Raw genomic sequence first — 18914 nt, forward strand, 5'->3', positions numbered from 1 at the left:
GAGACACAGACGACGGTGGATAATCAGAAATCCGCGAGACATTCTCCGAAGAAAGGGGAGAAAAGAATAATCGAGTTGTACAAATATCTCTTTTTTTTCCTCCCCTATAAAAGTGTAAGGAGGATGCGTGTTTTTGGTCGCGGTGTTTCAACACCTAATCCTTGTGTCCAACACTGCAGCAACAGCAATTACGAAGGATTTATAGTTGCTAAAGAGTTGAAATTCAAGAGAGTTGGTTTTACTTTGATCGGTGATATTTTTTGCAATATTTTACAACGGTTGTGTACAAAAGAGCCGGAAATCCTTTGAAGAGAGAGATTTTTGAAAACAAGTTTTTGCTGATAAGGAACGAAATTATTTGGAGTTTCGGCGCATTTGTGCGCACCGGCTTCAGCCTGGACCGTTTCTACTACTCATGTTTATCCCAGATACCCTAAGGAGCTGTATGGTGGAACCAGATGTCTCTACTTACCTACAGGCCCCTTCCGTAGGACAGGTAATTTTTTATCAATTATCCTCTATGCTAATAAAGAAAAAGTACGAATGCACAGTAATGATTGAATACCCTTTGTCACATTATCCAGCCTCCCCTATTTCATTTGGTGTGTAATAGAGCATAATGTGTTAGATCACGTATATGTGCGCGATGGTCTATGTCCCGCCAGACGGAGAGGAGTTTGGCTATCGATCGCTTTTGCCAGCAGCCGCGTGGTCGCCGTTATATTTTTCCTCCCTTATTTTCTGAATTTCTCTAAAAAGACTACACCACTCTCTCTCTCTCTCTCTCTTTCTCTAACATGATGTTTTTTTTATTCATTAAACCATCTCCAAGACAAATAATAATTATTCAATAAACAATATATTTATTATATTATTATAATATAAGGAGATGACGATGATAATTTGTGGTGTGAGGGAGGGAGGGAGGGAGGGAGGAAGGTAAGGCAAGGCAAGGTAAATGGCATGAGTGGATGCTCTTGGTTCGAGGGCAAATCTAGTAAGCTAGGACATGGACTATTAATAAACAGTGTTTGGGGGTGCCGTACCTGGCTGCTTCTATGTGGCCGCCGCGTGCGCCTTCTCTTTCTTGTGCTTACTGTGATTGTGTACGTTTATACACACTCTGTCTCACTTGACTGTAGTCTCGATTGGTGAGAAGAGTGCGGCCGGCCATCCACCGGCGTCTCAGTGTCGCCGCGACGACCGACGTCGTCTACTACGTCGTTAGATTTTCCCTCTTGCATTATTATTATTATCATCATCATCATCATCATCATCATCATCATCATCTTTTGAGTAAACAGTAAATGAAAAATTCCCAAGAAATATTCGATAATTCTTCTCCATGGTTTTAGAATCTCTCTTTCAATTATTTTCTCAATGAAAAAAAAAAGGAAGAAGAAAATTCAATTGTAATTTTCCATGAAAAAACATTTTTAGAGTGTTTCTCTTTTTCCAAGCTCGAAGCTTGCAGCTTTTTTTTCACTCTTTGCCCGTGTTTACAACGTCTCTTAGTGAGGGAACGACTAGAAGGCAATAATTTCGATGCAAAAAAACATTAACTTTCTCAAGTTGTAGTTAATATTTATTTTTTGAGAGCTCACTCAGTGATTCATATTTAAGAAAAGTGAACAATCGTGATTGTTTGTGATTGCTGAGAATTTTTGTTGCGATAAATTGCGTGCGTAGAGGCTCAATAAGACAGGATTAATAAGCGAGAATACAAGAGCAGATGAGGCCACGATCAACCTGTGTCCAGGAGGTGGAGGAGTACCGGTGTGACCTGCGCTACGGTTATTTCGGGAATACATGTTTCTGACAACCAGACGAAGATAGAAACGGACGTACGCTTGTGTGCCACAGCGGCCCCAGTCCTTGCGAGTACTCGATGGTTCGTTTCGACTATTTTCGTTTTTATACCTTTTTTTCGTCTCTTTTCGTTTCTTTTCTTGTATCAATGATAATTATAAAATGAAAATTTGCAATATCAGTTTTTTACCTCTCTCCTGCAAACGACTGTGAAAAAAAAGTTTTATCGAAACCATTACGTTATTATTATCAACTCATGTTATCATGTTTGAATATTTATGTATACCATAGTACCATTGTATAGGTATACTAACACTACCAAAAAACATATATTTTTATAACAAAACAATGATGAAAAAACAAGCAAGGGTGAGGAGAATATTATGAGTGTGTACTTTTGGGATCGATCATTGATATTACGTCTGACCGCCTAAGACCACAACTACTAACGACTGTTAGTTCTGTATTCTGTAACGCGTACAAAGCCAACTCTCATGTATACAAGTACTTGGATTTTTTGACCCTCATATTCCAAGGAATAATGAGCTTTCTTTTTAATAAGCCCATTGTGTTAAATAATCATCCAATGAGCCTTACTAATGAGATAATAAATAGAACAACAATCAGAAAATTATGGGAAAAAAAGGTTTTGTTTAATTTAATTTTGTTGCAGGATGAGTTCCATCCATTCATTGAGGCCCTTCTTCCATTCGTGAAATCATTTTCATACACGTGGTTCAACTTACAAGCAGCCAAAAGGCGTTACTACAAGAAGCATGAGAAGCGAATGAGCTTAGAAGAAGAACGTCAATGTAAGGAGGAACTGCAGGTAATTGAATGTTTTTATCATTCATTCTTTTCCTCTTATTATATAAAATGCGACAAGACAAATATTATATTAATTTGTAGAAAATTATGTTATTCTTCACTCTTCTCTTGTTCAATTTCAATGCTTCAATGCGGCCATATTGATAAAATGAAGATCGTCGTTGCATAAATACGAGAATATTAACTTATTTATTATTATCCCATAGGAGGGAAATTTTATAAAAATTAAGCAAGTGACAAAAAACGGAATGAGAAAAACAATAATAATAATAAAATAACAAGTTTCGAAACTATTTCTGGCACTAAACGACCTCGTGACGTTCTATCGCTTGGCCAGTAGCTCTCATCTCGACGCATTTGTTTCATCTTCTTCTTTCTTTTTCATATTCATCTCGTTAATCTCCATTGTATATACACCACCCTTTTTTGTCTTCCCAATTTTCGAGGGCTTATGAATTAATGTCATTTTGCTTAATTGACAACTATTGATTTCTAGATTACAAATTTCCTGAGAAAGTAATAGTGTTAATAATAAAAGTTAGTATTAGCAAGTGTTGAAGTGCTAAGTAATTTTCAATGAATTTCAAGTGGTATGCAAGTTATGGAATCATAATGAGTCCTACACAAGTTTTATTTGTATCCTTAAATCACCATTCATATTTCTCTCAGACGATTCTAACTTAAATCGAAATTTTTCTCTAAACGAATAGAAAGGAAGAGAAAAAAAAAAAAGAAAAAACTAGAAAATCATTCTTGACAGATTAAAAATTCTTTGCCTTTTTGGCATAGTACAGAGCATAATCAGTGCATCCAACAAAATGTCCTTTTTCTTGATCTAGAGAGGCCACTCGGGGGGTTACTAGCTCTTTCTTCGATAAAATAGAGTAACGATGATTTTTTTTTCTCCGAGTGCAATTCAATTTTTTTTTCAGCCGAATTTAATTATATCCAATTGAACCAAGATTTTCATTCTCAAATTCAAGAGAAAAACCATAAAGTGGTATAATCACGGCAAAATAATGCGGAAGTCTCTACTGGACAAATGTACGAATTTAAGAGGAAAACAAAAAAAAAATAAAGTAGACAGGGAGATAGACAGGCAGGCAGACCACACACACACACACACACACACACACACACACACAAGTGCAACTACACGCGTATAGTGTACACGCCGTCGCGACGGAGGCTGCGGCTACGCGGCGCCTACCAACCGACATCTATAATCTCTATGCGGATATCGATTTTCCACCCTGTATTTCCTAAATTTATGCAAACTAGCAACCCTGCCCGCTGCCCACCCTCTAACTGCTCTATCTATCGTTCATCTTTGTTCATCTGTTTTTGGTTCTACTGTCCTCTTCACTTTATCGTTGTATGCTGAAACTAGCCGCTCATATTCGTGTATAACAAGGAATGTTATTCAAGCGTAATATAGTATTTCAATTTTTACATTGAGGAACGATGTTATATTTAATGAAAGCGAGGAAAGATTCATTGATATCTGTAATCGTTTACTATTCCAAAAATCAAGAGTGAGGAAGAGGTAAAGAGAGATTGTACTGATGATTTGAAAATAGGGTTGATTGATCGATTTATTACTTTTTCTTTTCGTTTCTTTTTTTTTTTTTTTCACAAATAGCCATATTCAGTAGCTCTCATTGTGGTTACGCCAAATTTATGCAGATTCGACTGTAATGAATGAAAATGAAGGATTTGTTGATTTTTCAATGAAAACAAAGAAAACCCTATTTATAATATTACAATTCTGTAGTGAAGTGGTAAACTAAGATAAGTGCAATTTATTTGAAAAATTTTCTATTGCTTGAATCGAAATATTTCAGCTCTTCTGAAAAAGTTGTGTTTTTGCACTTATTCTAGTCGACAATATGTATTTGTTTCCACATTGATTTATTTGTCAATTCTATGAAAAACTTGAAAAGTCATTAAATATTCAACTGAAGGAAAGCAAAATCAATAAAGACAAGCATTCTAAGAATATTGAAAGAGAGAATTTACTTGAGAAAATCCGTCTGGAACTGCTTGTCGCAATTTTTCACAAACAATTGCCATTCTCCATTGCACATTTAGGGGGCTCAGACATAGGAAAAAATGAACATAAAAAGCTTGGGATGAAAAAAGCCAGAGAGGTGGAGGAAAAAAAAAATTTAGTAGCAAAGAGAGAGGAACATGGTGGAAAATGCATGGCCAGTCGAAGGGTCGATCGTACCCATCTAGTGGGGGGAGAAGACGAAGTTGAGAAAGGATGAGCATGAGAATGAGAAGAAATTGGAGATGGGGGTAAAGCTGGAGCGCGGTCCCTCTCTCCTTGGTATTTACAGCACTTGGTGCAGACCTCGAAATTGCCTATAAAGAAATCGCAAAGTCGCTTTTGTTCACGTCATAATGTAGTAATGTAAAGGGGAAAGATAGAAAAAAAAGAGGCACAGACTAGACACCCTTGGGACTCTTGCCAAATTAATAAATATATTTTCGCTAGTCCTCAATTCATCCCTCGTCTCACCATGTTCTTTTGAGATATCTTATCTTTGACATAAATGCATTACTATGGCCTTTTTGAATTGAAGGACATGAAAAAAATACCGAATCTTGCCATTTGAAAAAATTAAAATAACATATTTGTACGATTGGCAGATTAATGTTTTAGTGCAATTTTTAATCAATCACTCATTAAGAGGATTTTTTTTATTCAATGTATTATAAATTTTCACGGAAATGGACTGGAGTGTGATGAATTAAAAGTCATGTACCTACCCCCCCCACTTGTGCTAAATGGAAAAAAAAAAGTGAAATAATGAAAGAATTGCATAGAGAAATGAGACCTGCGCCGAAAAAAGTAAATCGATAGACGTTCCGCCACATGTTATAGCTACATGATGTAACTATGTAGAACATACTCTCGTGGAATGTACACATAGATTTTAGAGGAAAAGGACAAAGATCCTCCTTTCACCCGCTGCGCTAGCCTATCCATTACAATTCTCTATGCACTTACGGGGTGGCCTGAATTTAATCGCTTTTCAGATTTCTATCTTCTTGTTCGTCTTTCTCTTGATTTTTCAAATCTTATAAACAGAAATTACTCTCAAGACAATATGGGCCAAGTTGGGAATTATTTGTTTTAATCATTGGAAGGGAGAAGGTGCTGGCAAATTCTTGACAAAAATGGTTTTTGAATTTTAACGGAATCACTTGTAACATCTTCTGCCTCTAAAAAATGGAAATATTAATGAAAAACTCCACCTGAATTTCCGAATAATTATTCTGGCATTTTCCACAATGTGTTGTACATGCAGAAACAGTGAAGAATGCGTTAACATTTTACAACATATACTGACTTATTTACGTTGACGAGGGACAACCTGTGTTGAATACATGATTATAAGCTATGGCTCCCATTTGTTCTTTCTTTCTTTCTTTCTTTCTTCTTGCGTTATATGCCAGATCTTGCTCGTTTTCCTTTATTTTTTCTCTCTTTTCTTTTTTTCCATCCTTTTTCCTTCATTTTACTCTGGCGCTCCCATGAACGGGAAATGTAATCGTGGGTAACGCAACCAATCGACGAGAACCACATGTAGAATTCCACATACAAACGATTAATTCGATATGTAGGAATAGTCTTGAATTATTTTCTATTCCGTGCGTGACTTACACGAGGTGAAATGAAAAAAGATGAAGATTTGTGCCATGCATGTAATGCTGAAGAGAATTCTGTACTTGCATCCTATGCAAGTATATCTATTAAAATAGATTGACATTCTCGAGAAAATTAAACACTACTTTATTCATTTTTGCCATAAGATGATGTCATGATTATTCCTTTTTTTGTTTTTTGTTTTTGTTTTTTCAATTTTTTAGAATGAAAAATTAGAAGTAAAGCAGAAATGGGCCTCACGGCTTTTGGGAAAATTAAGGAAAGACATAACACAAGAATACAGAGAGGACTTTGTCCTGAGTATAACAGGAAAAAGGCCGGCGATGTGTGTCTTGAGCAATCCTGATCAAAAGGGAAAAATGAGGCGAATCGACTGTTTGAGACAAGCAGATAAGGTAAATCGATAATTTGATTCGATAATATGATATCTATTGAATGTAGCCCAGTATTCTAGTTATCTACTAGTCTTGTTTTTATTGTCGATTTTTCGGTTTTGCATTCAATAATAGGTTTGGAGGTTGGATCTAGTCATGGTGATCCTTTTCAAGGCAATACCTCTAGAATCAACAGATGGTGAGCGCTTAGAAAAAACCGCCGAGTGCGCGCAACCAGGTTTATGTGTGAATCCCTATCACATCAATGTCTCCGTCCGGGAACTCGATCTCTACCTTGCCAATTTTATCACGAGCCACGGTAAGTTGTACAAAAATCTTATTGTATATTCTACTTTATTTAAGTATCCCCTGCACGTGCCGCTAAAAGTGCTTGTTAGGTTTATATTTTTCCTCATGACAAAAAAAGAGGAAAAAAAAAACAGAAACAAAACCATGGGGTAGATTAAATATTTTGAAAAAAACACTCTCATTGGAAGGAGATGACAATGTGCTTTTAGCATGTTTAATTTTATTTGAATTTCCTCATGAGTAAATGCTAATTCAATAGGGGCCGGATGATGATATTGATTATATTTCGACCATTGGGTCCTTAATAATCAATGGAATAGACATATTCCGAGGGAGAGTTGAAAAAAAAAAACAAGTACTTGGCGAACTCGACCAATTTCTAATTTGCTATGCGTATACTGGACTAACATCAGCGCCATTCTCTCGAGGTGCATCAAATACGGGAGCCTGACTCTATAAATAAATAGGCCCCTCTTCGTCACTGTATCCCTCGGTTATGTTGATTTACATTCGTGATCATCTTTATAATATCTCCGTAAATATCTACTCAGATTCATCATCATAATGGTGAAAAAAAAATATGAAAATGCAATTTCTCATTATACTTAATATTGTTTTTTTCCGTAAAAAGGGTGAATAGTATTGTACCATATTGGAGATTTTTCTATAGAAATTTGTTACAATAAATACTTTGTTGCAGACTTTTCAGTATATATATCAACTTGCATGGGGAAATAATTCCTGTTTTGCTATTCTCAATCTTTTAATCCCTCTTGAAACACCTTAGACGGTTCTGGATGTATGTATCTCACTCATGCCATCTTGGTATTTTGGTGATATATTGCGCAATGATAGTTTGCGTAAGATGGAAAGATTAATGCCTTCACAACCTCTGCAAATATTGGCAAAATAAAAAAAAATATTGAAAAAAGATATATTTGGAGAAATTAAAAATGAATATCGATGAAAATAGCAACAATGGAAACCTATCCACGGATGCTTCTGAAAATAAAAATAGCTTGACAAATTTGTTATTGTAATTATTTTTTCGTTATTTTTATTTCAGAAGTACTAAATGGGATTTGTAATACCAGTAAAGAAGAGGAACGACGACGAAAAGGTATACTCTAATTTCGAAAAAAAATTGATTGCTCAACAAATTTTTATTGAAACATTATTAGGCAAATGAAAGATATGAGTGAAATTAATATATAGCGTTCGTTGGGTTTGTTGCCAGGTGGAGGGTATCACGAACTGTATAATGGTGTCGTATGCAACGATACGATCCTAGCTACTGGTGTCTTCAGCTCAAAGGAGCTTTGGATGCTTTCAAAAGGTAAATGATGTTGTAAATAAACAGAAAACAAAACAAAACAAAAGAAAAATGATAATATTGAGAAACAAATAAATAGATAGTTGGAAAAACTTTGAGCATTGTGGATGCTTTCGAAAGGTAAATAGTAAGGCATATACACCCTTTGAAAGCATCCAAGATCATTTGAAGAAAATTAATCCAAAGCAAATCGGAAAGCGACAGTAAAAAAAAATTTTTATGCAATCTCATTTTCTTACTGATTAGTTCTGGGTTACTCTTTTCAGAATTTGAGAAAGTATTATCAAAATAATAAACTCAATTATCAATTGAAGGAATCCGTTTTATTCTGTTGTTTTTTTACAAGTAAAAAAATAAAATAAAATAAAATTCGCACTTCTTGATTCACCCAATTGTACAGTAAATTAGTTTGCAAGAGGATGGTATTAATAGCAACGAACAATGCTGCAATGGGACAGAAGCTTGCCATCTTGTAATGAGTACCGGTTCTTTCTTCTCTTTGAAAATTCATGTTATGTGTAATAAAAGGTGGAAAAAAAAATGAAAAAAAAAAGAAACGAGATTAGAAAAAGACTCATTTCTTTTTGGCTTGAAAAAATGATATTTCGATTTAATAATTGCACTGTTTTCTACATAATTGCTAAACGGAACAAGAAGATACATTGTGATGAACATAACTATAATGTTTAGTAGAAAAAAGACGAAAAAAAAAAATGAAAGATTGAGAATAAAATAATACGTCGTAATGCTTGCGTCTGGTTTCAGCGTCCATACTGCATGACCTCAGCGACATGCAGCCTCAAATAAACGCGATCAAAATAGAGCACCCGCCGTACTACTGCAGCAGCTACACACCTCCGTCCGTAGCGTCCGCAGCGGATCATGCTCAGCCTGCGGCTAGCTTTAGTAAGTTTGATAATTGATGATGAAAAAAAAAAAACAAAAAACACAAACTATTTTGAAAACTACACGATTCGGAAAAATGACTAGTGGCAATTATTATCGAATGTCTCGGTAATTTCTTTTCTTTTTTCAGTTTTATCCCCTCATGTCATGATAATTCAATAAGTACACAATACTATGATAATCATTGGGTCAAAGAATGAGGATTAAAGAAAATTTACCGATATTTTTCAACATGTTTTCACACATTGCAGGTCCACCGCCGGTTCATCAATTAATACGAAATGACAAGACTGAAAAACCCCCAGTTTCCGTATCGAGCGCACCAAGTTTTTCACCTGTCCTAAGGCCTGAGGAGGGTGGTCACCGTGGAATGGATTCACCTCACTCGCAAGCCGGTACGTTATAATAAATTTTCACCAACTTTATTTGTTGGGGGGCGGGAGGAAATATTTTTCCATAACTGATAAACAATGGAGAAAAATAAGCAACTGAACGAAGCGATTATTTCTCTCATCTTTCGGGAAAATATTGGATAAATAATCATATGGATTTTAATCATTCATCTGGAATTGATGGAATTGAAAAAGCATTGCGCTACAAAAGAAAAACAATGTTATTGAAAAATATACTGAGAAATTTGGGATTTGAAAAAAAAAGCCAATTAACAATGTGCTTCGTAACTAATTTTTTGCCTTCCGCCTCAGTATGTTAAAATATGTTGAAATAACTCTGGAAAATAATACAACTAACTATATTAATTTTCGAAACGAACGAAAAATGGATTGATTGAAAAATCATTGTGATCGATAATGAAAAACTATTTTTCGACCAACGAAATGTCCAGTGTGCGATAAACCCATTCTGAGCTGACTTAGGCATCGTAAGTGAAATCGTCGAATATTCGTACGTTGAGAGCAATACCAGCATTTGTGGATATCAAATACAGATTTATAATGCAGTAAAGAAACTTTTTCTAATATTGAAAAGAATATCATCAGGCAGTTATTTATCACCGATTCTAAGAATGATGATGGAGAAATTAATTGGGAACTAATGGTGGATTTACGCGTCATCTGTTTCAGTCTGAGCCCGAGCAAAATTGAGAGAAGCTCGCTAAGTCTACCAAAAGGTACATTTGTGATATGGCTAATATGATGTTATCTATCTACCTCTATGCGACATGTCTACGTACATGTACACGTATTTTTCGTAGACGTATGTGCGCACGGCTGTATATATATTTATAAGTATAAATAATATGTCATATACCCCTTTTCACTTGGTGAAAAAAGTTGAGGAAAAAGTACTGAGAAAGTAATCGTCAAGCTAAATTTGCTCCTACATTTTTTCAACTCACAAAACGATTCATAATCTCCTCTTGTTCTACAAAATTTCCTCATTGTCAGTTAATTTTTTCTACAGTGGTAAAATTTATCTGTTTATCTGCAATTACATAAAATACTATCATACCAGCCAAACTCAATACTTATCAATGTACTGTAAATTTTCACTTTCATTAGTTAGCATGTCCCATGAGACTAACTATACTGTACAGAGACTAGTAATTTCTCCTTTCACATGCCATTTTTCTCTAATGAATCTATCCTAAGATATGCCCTACCTGAATTATTATTTTTTATTGAATTACAATTCGCCCTACTATTACTTTGATTTTTTGTGGACAATTTTTCCTCAACTTATTTCCCAGTCTACAGGTATTATGGGTATGGGTATGTTGGAAGCGTGCGTTTTGCCATTATTCACGAGTAAATGTATTTTTTTAATATATTATTTATAATTCTTTGCCATTTTTCGAACTGCAACTGTCAAGTTCATTTTCATTGTCATTGATGTTATTATTATTATTATTATTATTATTATTACTGTTATTATTATCATTATCATCATCATCATCATCATCATCATCATCATCATCATCTTCATACATTTCTCAATTATTCCTTGTTTATATTTATCTGAGTGTTTTGTGATGCACTGAACATTATCCAGAAGTGCTTGGTATTAGGATGAGGGAAGAAATAAGGATTATTCTCCAAGGCAATTGATTTATATATTTATTTATTTAGTTTTAATCATTATCACACTTTCATTGCTTATTACAACACTCAAAAGTATATTTTTTTTCTTTTTATCAAGAGTAAATGACAATATCAAATCATCAGAATTCATATTTTATATTTCTAATTTTCATCAATTTATTCGTGATGATATGTTGAGAAAAAAAATGAATCAGCTTATTGCTCGTATAATTACAAGGCGACAAACATTTTATATGAGAAAACCACTTGTTATTAAAAGTGGAATTAAACCCGAAATGTTGATCTATCGGAATAAGACATGACCTATCTGTTCTGTTGGACCGTTTTTTAATGCGATCTACATCAACAATTTGGAAATTGACATTAGTACTACTATTGAAATACAAAATTTGTATTTTTCTTCATATCTTGTACGATAAAGCTTAATTTACTGGTAAGGGAAGCAGAGCTCATTAGAATTGGAGATTAGTTCGGGATATCTTCGATTTTTACGGAATCTAATGAAATATATCTTCTTGAAAAAATGTGATATTTGGTAGAAATATTGGCAATTATTTAACAATAGTTGTAACAATCCGGTATATTTTACCAATAATCACATATACTCCTTCGTAACTTTGATGTTTTAAGCGTTACTCTATAATGAAACTAACTATCCGATATTTTATCAATTTTATTTTTCAACATACAATATTATATACCTATATACATAATCAATGTATGCTTACATTGTATTGTCTTTTGGCAGGAATTGGAAAATTCCTATCGTGTACCCCCAAAAACAGCATTTTCTTGAATCTCTTTTTTTCTCTCTCTCACTCACTCACTTCCTTCGTATTTTAAAGTTGAGAAACAGATGAAACAAAATAATCGAAAGTAAATATTTTATTGCGTCTAAAACGCACAAATTTCAACACTGATAAATGTGCTAAACTAGCCGCCTGCCAAGTTGTATGCACGATTGTTTGACACAATTATATTGTCTATCCTCCTGAAGTCATCGTTTTTTTGCGTGTGAAATACATATCCAACCCCCATACTTTTATTTTCAAAATTTCAATCATGCCAAAAGAATTGAAGCCATTGGAGCATCAGAAGATGATAGAGAAAAAAAAAAGTGAATTAGTTGTTTCCTCTGAAACATGAAAAATGTTAAAAATACAGGAAATTTCCGAATAAAATGAACCTTAAAGTGTTTGGCTTCATTAGAACGATCGAGGCACTAACTTTATTTGTATTTATTCATGAATTTCAAACTGGAATCAAGAAACCTCTGAGAATAATAACATGAAAACTTTTGGCTGTCTCTGTTGATTATTTTCCAATAATTTTCTGCGGTAACTTATTCCTAAATCCGTCTCATCATTCGTTGAAAATGTAATTTGTCATGTGAGGAACAATTGGAACTCAGAGAGTCCTAAAACATTGAACTTATTTGAAAAACAAAATAATGAATGTGATATGATTGGACTGTTAATTTTTATACAAATATAATTGTCTGCCTGTCCGATGGATCCGTCTGGCTCAAAAGGAAGTAATAATTGGAAAATAACTAATGTCATAACTTGAGAAGAAAAAAAATGATCAATATTGAAAATTGAATTTGTCCATCGGAAGACAACGCAGACGGATCGGCGGACGGGCAAACAAGATGATACTAACAAACTTTTAAATAATTGATTCATCAATATTAATCATCAAATAGCTCCTATCATCTTTATAATCGGTAAGCTAGCTGTCGCTGTCTATCTGTCTGATCTGTCTGTCTGTCTTGTGTCTATCTGTTCTCTGTATTTCTTTTGTCTGATAGTGATGTCACTTAAATTTCTTGAAACCCGTACAATTCCTTGCTATTATCCATAATTTTGTTTTCATCTTCAATATATAATCCTCATCTCCTGTTTCCATTCACTTGAATTTTTCAAGTTAACAGCTTCGGCTCTGTAGTAAACTGTTTGTTCGTTTCATTTATTATTATTATTATTATTATTATTAGTATTATTATTATTATTATTATTATTATTATTATTATTATTATTATCATTATTATTATTCATGAATCAACATTGAAGATAATATCATAATGTTCAGCAATATTTGAACATTTGACAGGTACAGTTTCAAGAAATTTTACTGAAAAAAGAGGCAGAAGAATGAAAATTTAATTCATTTTCATGTGTTGACATTATTATTTATTTATTGTTTTCAACTTTTTTTTCATTTATTCACCATTAAATAATTTCTTGAGAAAATACAAGAGTCAAGGCTGTTACTCCCTTGTACGTACTACTACTATCATGAAACATTCTTATTATGATTATTAGATTTACGTATTATGTCTCACTCACTGTACACGGCCAATGCTCTGGGTATGTCGTATGCTGGATGTCATATTAATTGAAAATTCAAACTTTAATATACATAAGAGTAGAGGAGAACAAAATAGAACGTTTGTCATCGACTCAAAATTCCAATATATCTGTTTATAACCAAAGATAGTATGAATTAAAGTGAATCACAAATGGTCCACTTTGCTCCATTCTCTCTTATGTATAAAAAAGCACTGAGAAAAAAGAATACATATGTATGACATGAAATTCCAATTAAGGTATTTTGTTAATGCTCCATAATATTTCACTTAATTTACACTTTTATATTTTCAATCACCTTTTCTTCTTCACCTATTTATTACCTTTCTTGAAAACCCAAACCCTTAAGGATATTATGGCGGGGTATGAAAAGCAAAGAAATCAATGAAAATCCTTCGGTTTTTAAATTAATTAAAAATAATGTGTTGGAGAATTTTCAATTAATTCTCTGTGTTCTCTAAAAATATCCCCCGATCCCACTATAATCGCCTTAATTCATTGGAAAGAAAATTCACGTATAAATGTTCCATGTATCACTCTAAAGACATGCATTATATGTTGATTCAATATGTGTGATTTAAATACGAGGGTTGTTGCGATGTTTGGTGTTGTTTCCACTTATTCATTCATTTATGTCGTATATAATCTAATCCATATACGTGGAATATTTCATCAGAATTATTATTTTTTATTATATGAGCGAATCCCCAATTCTTTCTATTAAAAATTGCCTCCAAATACTGAACATATTTTCTGTGTTCTTTATCAAGTGCAAGACTAGAAAAACGGTGAAAACTTTTGACGGCCATTTTTCACGTATCGAATTGGTGTAGTCGCTCAAATGTATATAATTAATTTAACATATTCAAGTTATATCGTTGATGTCAATGTTTTTAATTATAATCGATGTGTTTTTTTTTTTTTTTTTAATTTCCCTTCAAAGATTTTTTTCCATTGTTTCTTTCATTGATGTGATGTTATTCAATCATTATCTATCTTGCTATTCGATGTTTGTCGTTGCACAATGTGTACACATATCTAGGGAAAGACCTTTATTATTATTATGATTATTATGTTAAATTGATATTGTAACATAGCATATTATTTTGTCATTTTTTATGGGTCTTTCTTTATTATATGATACATGTATATATCTATCGTTAGCACTGGTACGTACATGTTTAGGATGACATCGTTCTTAATTTTGCTTAGACACAAAATGTTGAAAATGCATATTAAATCGTTCTAATACTAAATAAGCTAAAAGCTAGCTCACAAGAAACAAAATTCAATGAATTTTTATAATAATAATGGTGGCTTACAGACTTATTTTTCGGAGCTGCGAGCAGACATATACATGTACCTCAGTCAACTAAACCAGTCAAGCAGCCTTCTCGCTTTTCAAAATGTATAATAATGACCAGAAACAAAAGAAAAAAAGAAAAAAAGAAAAAAAGAAAAAAAAAGAAAAGAAGAGGCACAAAGATGAAAAAATTTTCTAATGATAATGATGAGTCCTTTTTCAATTTTCCTTATTCTTTGTTCAAGTGGTTGATTCTTTGTTGCAGAGTTATTGAATTTCAATGAATGTCGAATTTGTTTCAGGATTACATTCGCCTCATGAGGGTCTCGCTAGTGGTTCTAGTCAGGGCGGGAGTATGGCCGGTCTCGCCTATTACCAGCCTGAGCACTCGGTCTCCAGCGGTGTCGTCAAGTACCCTGAGAATGGCCACGACACTTTATCAGATTTTGTCACATTCGTTTGTCAAGAAGCTGAGAATACTCAGCAACTACCCCAGGTAGCTTCCGTATCCTCCCAGTAGAATGTGTGAATGTATTTCATTGAATTCCGTGCTCCACTCACTCTGGGTAGCAATAAGCGCGAGAAAAAGTGTACATCAATCAACTTTTACAAATTTATTATCGTGATATGATGATAAATTTCTTTCAATATATGAAAATGATAAAAATAAATGTAATATTTGCGTAAAATAAACTGAAAGGCGGTACACTCAGCCCAGAGTGAGAGGACCGGTTAAATAATGTCAGTTGAATGATTGGTATGCCAATTCTCCAGGCACAATTAACTGGCCAACGTCCTGGTGTACAAAAGTTCTCGCAGTATTACCCGAGCTCAATGTTACCACCACCACCACCGGCACCAATGGCAAGGCCGGTCGCAATAATACGCTCAACTGGTGAATTGAGTGCAACTGGCTCAGGCTCACCACCCAATTCATCTACGTCACCAATAGATCCTGCTGATCTCAACAGTACCAATCAAGATCAACAATTGGCGGCGGCGGCGGCGGCAGCGGCGGCGTCAGCCGCAGCAGCGGCAGCAGCAGCCGGTGCTGCGGGTCTTGTTGGTTCAGGTTGTCAAAATAGTGTGGATACAACAGGAAGAAAAAGCCCTACGAGAATTCTCGTAACTGCACCACATACCAGTCGAGAATATACCTTTGCACATTTTCATTCACAACCTGGCCAGGTAGATGATGATTGTTTTTTCATTTTTTATTATTTAATTGAAATTAACTCAATGTCAATTATTTATTTATTTATTTATTGAATTTTCTTTTTCTTTCAGCAAATATTCACTTATCCAACAATAAGTTCCATGTCTGGTGTGATATCACCCACAAATCTCTCTCTCTTTTCATCACCGGTGTCAGTGACACGACCTGTTGCCACTCAGAGATCAGTTGCAAGTATTCCACCACGTTGGAATACGGCACCATTTATCAATTTAGAAGATGACTATAATATGATTGCCCCGATTATCGCCGGTACTCCCGGTGAACCTTCCTCATCAATAGACGATGGTGAGTAAGAGTTGTATTATATATACTTGTACTGGTTGTACAAGTTTATGCAATCTTTCTGTTCTGCTGCAATTATATAAATATCTGATAGTATGTGTAAAATTGCCAATATTAATGCCAGATGGCATTATTATAAAATTAAAAGAAAAGTGTATCACTTGCAGACCGATACTTTCATTCAGTACACACGAGCAGCATGGACAAAAGCGGCTCCGGAAGTTTAATTGGTAATGAAATTGTCAATCAAGATCCCAATACTCATCATCATCATCATCATCATCAGGCTCAATCCCAACAGCAACAACAAAATCAGCAGCACATACTTGAAGAGAAAAATGGCAGACCAAAATCACCACCGTGACCCATGGATACTCGTTGCGCGCCTCACCAAGAGGCTATCTTGTCAGCGGAATCATCCTTTGGGGTTCTCTCTATGCGAGTCTCGTAATTACATCAAGGCAATTTCATTAAATTATTTTTTCATTTTTATTCATTTGGCAAAAATCAATAATTTTGTACAACTCCAAATTTTTACACATCTGAAAATTTATCAGCTTCTTTTATTCATTGATAATAATCTCCTAGGAGACAATTTTTGCCAATAGATTCTTCCATTTGATATTTGGAAAAGAGAAAATTTCACTTTATTCTTCAATTTATTTATTTATTCATTTCTTTTCAAATGTTCGATAATGAGACCATCACTTTATCATCACTTTAAAAAATTGAAATTTTTCGTGGGGAAAATACGTTTTTTTGTTCTTTCATTGACAAATCATTTCTCGATAGAATAACGAGCTCATAGTTAATATTCTTACTGTTGATAGCAGTATGTAAACATCGCTAAAACAATTTGCAAACATAATTGTACTACGCATTAGGAGTTTATTTTTTCAAGACATAGTTTGCTAAATGAATTGAGCTCAGAATAAAAATCATTGACTATATTTTATGCCTGTATTTGCTCAGACTAATTGTGTATCAGTCATTACAGGCTATTAAGTAGGAGAAACAGAGATAAGCCAGAATAAACTAATATTTATAATTATCGATCCGAAGAAAGCAAAACACTTCTGACACAAGACGTTGAGTGAGTTTGAATTAGTAATTTTGTGAATAGATGTGAAATGGTATCATAAATGGCGTGCGTATGCGTATGAACAAATTATCTATTGATATTATTGACAATGATGATGAACACAAAAAAGAATTCATTACGGGATTCGTTAAGATGAAATCGAAAAACAACTGAAATTTCTCCGTGTGGCTGAGGCATGTGTTAAAAAAATTGTCTGTTGGCAATGATTTCTTATGCAACAGATGGAAGAATAAATTTTCATCATCTATGAATCTGTCAATGGAAGTTAAAAAAAAACAATGAAAAATCCATTGTCAAAATTTCCGAGTGATTTTTTTTACTCCGTTCTACTCTTTTTTTTTTTCCTATTCTCATCAAACCTGAGAACAATAGGAAAGTATTTTAATTAAAATGTATTTCGTACATAAGAGTTTTTTAAAGAGAGATAAAAAAATTGTCCGAATTTCGTGGCAAAAAAGATTCGGAATTTTTAACCTGCAGGGTGTAGATATTAATGTATTGTGTATATAGTTTAACGAGAATTCTTGGCGATTTAGTTTGCTTAGCATGGAGAAAAGGCATATTATAGAAGAATCAATGATTTTATTTTGAAAATTGTTGAATCAAACTGAAAAAAAAAATGAAACGAAAAAGGTTGGAATATTTCTTTTGGCGAATTTCATTTATTCATTTTATCCTTTTCTCCTTATTCTGTAACAAAAAATATTTTCATTTGAGTACTACTATTTTTGCGTTCGGTATTTTTGAATGGTTAAAGAAAAAATCCTTTGAAAATAGGATTGAGCTCAATAATTGTTCCCTTAATATTCTTTCAATTGCAGTTAAGGTGACTAAAACTTGACAGGTATTGAATAAACTGAAAAATCCGAAGAAAATATGAGATTATAAGATTTTTTTCCCCCCCTGGGATTAAAATTAACAACAATTTTTGTTAATTACTGGTGCAGTTTGAGAAATAAAGGGGATTTCGCAAACGAAAGCCGTATCAACGAGTGGACAACTGAATTGATTGTGATGAATGAATCATGAATTGTATATAAATTTAACACTCTATATATATTTTAAATTGACGAATGAACAAAAAAAAGTTTGATTTTTACCATTTCCCATTGGAAATTCGCTTTGATGACAAGTTAAATGACATTGTTTTCTATTGTCTCTTATTTATTCCCAAGTCAAGATATTCAACAACAAAACAATTGTAGACTTGGAGGGAGGCACTACTGAGTTTTAAAAAGTTCTCTAATTGAAAAATTATATTTATATCGTCTCGTTTAATAGTATATCTACCTGAAAAAATGTTTAATGGTGGATATTTTTCAAAAA

The 18914-nt window shown here is 33.7% G+C and overlaps 1 protein-coding gene across 5 annotated transcripts; it reads left to right on the top strand.

Annotated features, from left to right (window-relative positions):
• Window positions 1–11: 11 nt before the first annotated feature.
• LOC107042252 (nuclear factor 1 X-type) lies at window positions 12–18658 on the top strand. 5 transcript variants are annotated; one of them, XM_015263237.1, is made up of 12 exons: window positions 12–496; window positions 2483–2638; window positions 6517–6708; window positions 6823–7006; window positions 8063–8116; window positions 8234–8332; window positions 9095–9235; window positions 9487–9630; window positions 15270–15463; window positions 15742–16155; window positions 16255–16489; window positions 16654–18658. In XM_015263237.1, the coding sequence occupies exons 1-12, from the start codon at window positions 416–418 to the stop codon at window positions 16848–16850; spliced, it is 2091 nt and encodes a 696-aa protein (XP_015118723.1). In that variant the 5' UTR covers window positions 12–415; the 3' UTR covers window positions 16851–18658. The 5 variants fall into 5 exon arrangements, with proteins under 5 accessions (XP_015118723.1, XP_015118724.1, XP_015118727.1 ...); XM_015263238.1 differs by having other exon boundaries at window positions 15778–16155; XM_015263241.2 differs by having other exon boundaries at window positions 16640–16798.
• The last annotated feature ends 256 nt before the right edge of the window (window positions 18659–18914 follow it).

Source organism: Diachasma alloeum, unplaced genomic scaffold (genome assembly GCF_001412515.2).
Source record: "Diachasma alloeum isolate Michigan unplaced genomic scaffold, Dall2.0 Dall_scaffold_00430, whole genome shotgun sequence".
Classification (NCBI taxonomy): Eukaryota; Metazoa; Arthropoda; class Insecta; order Hymenoptera; family Braconidae; genus Diachasma; species Diachasma alloeum.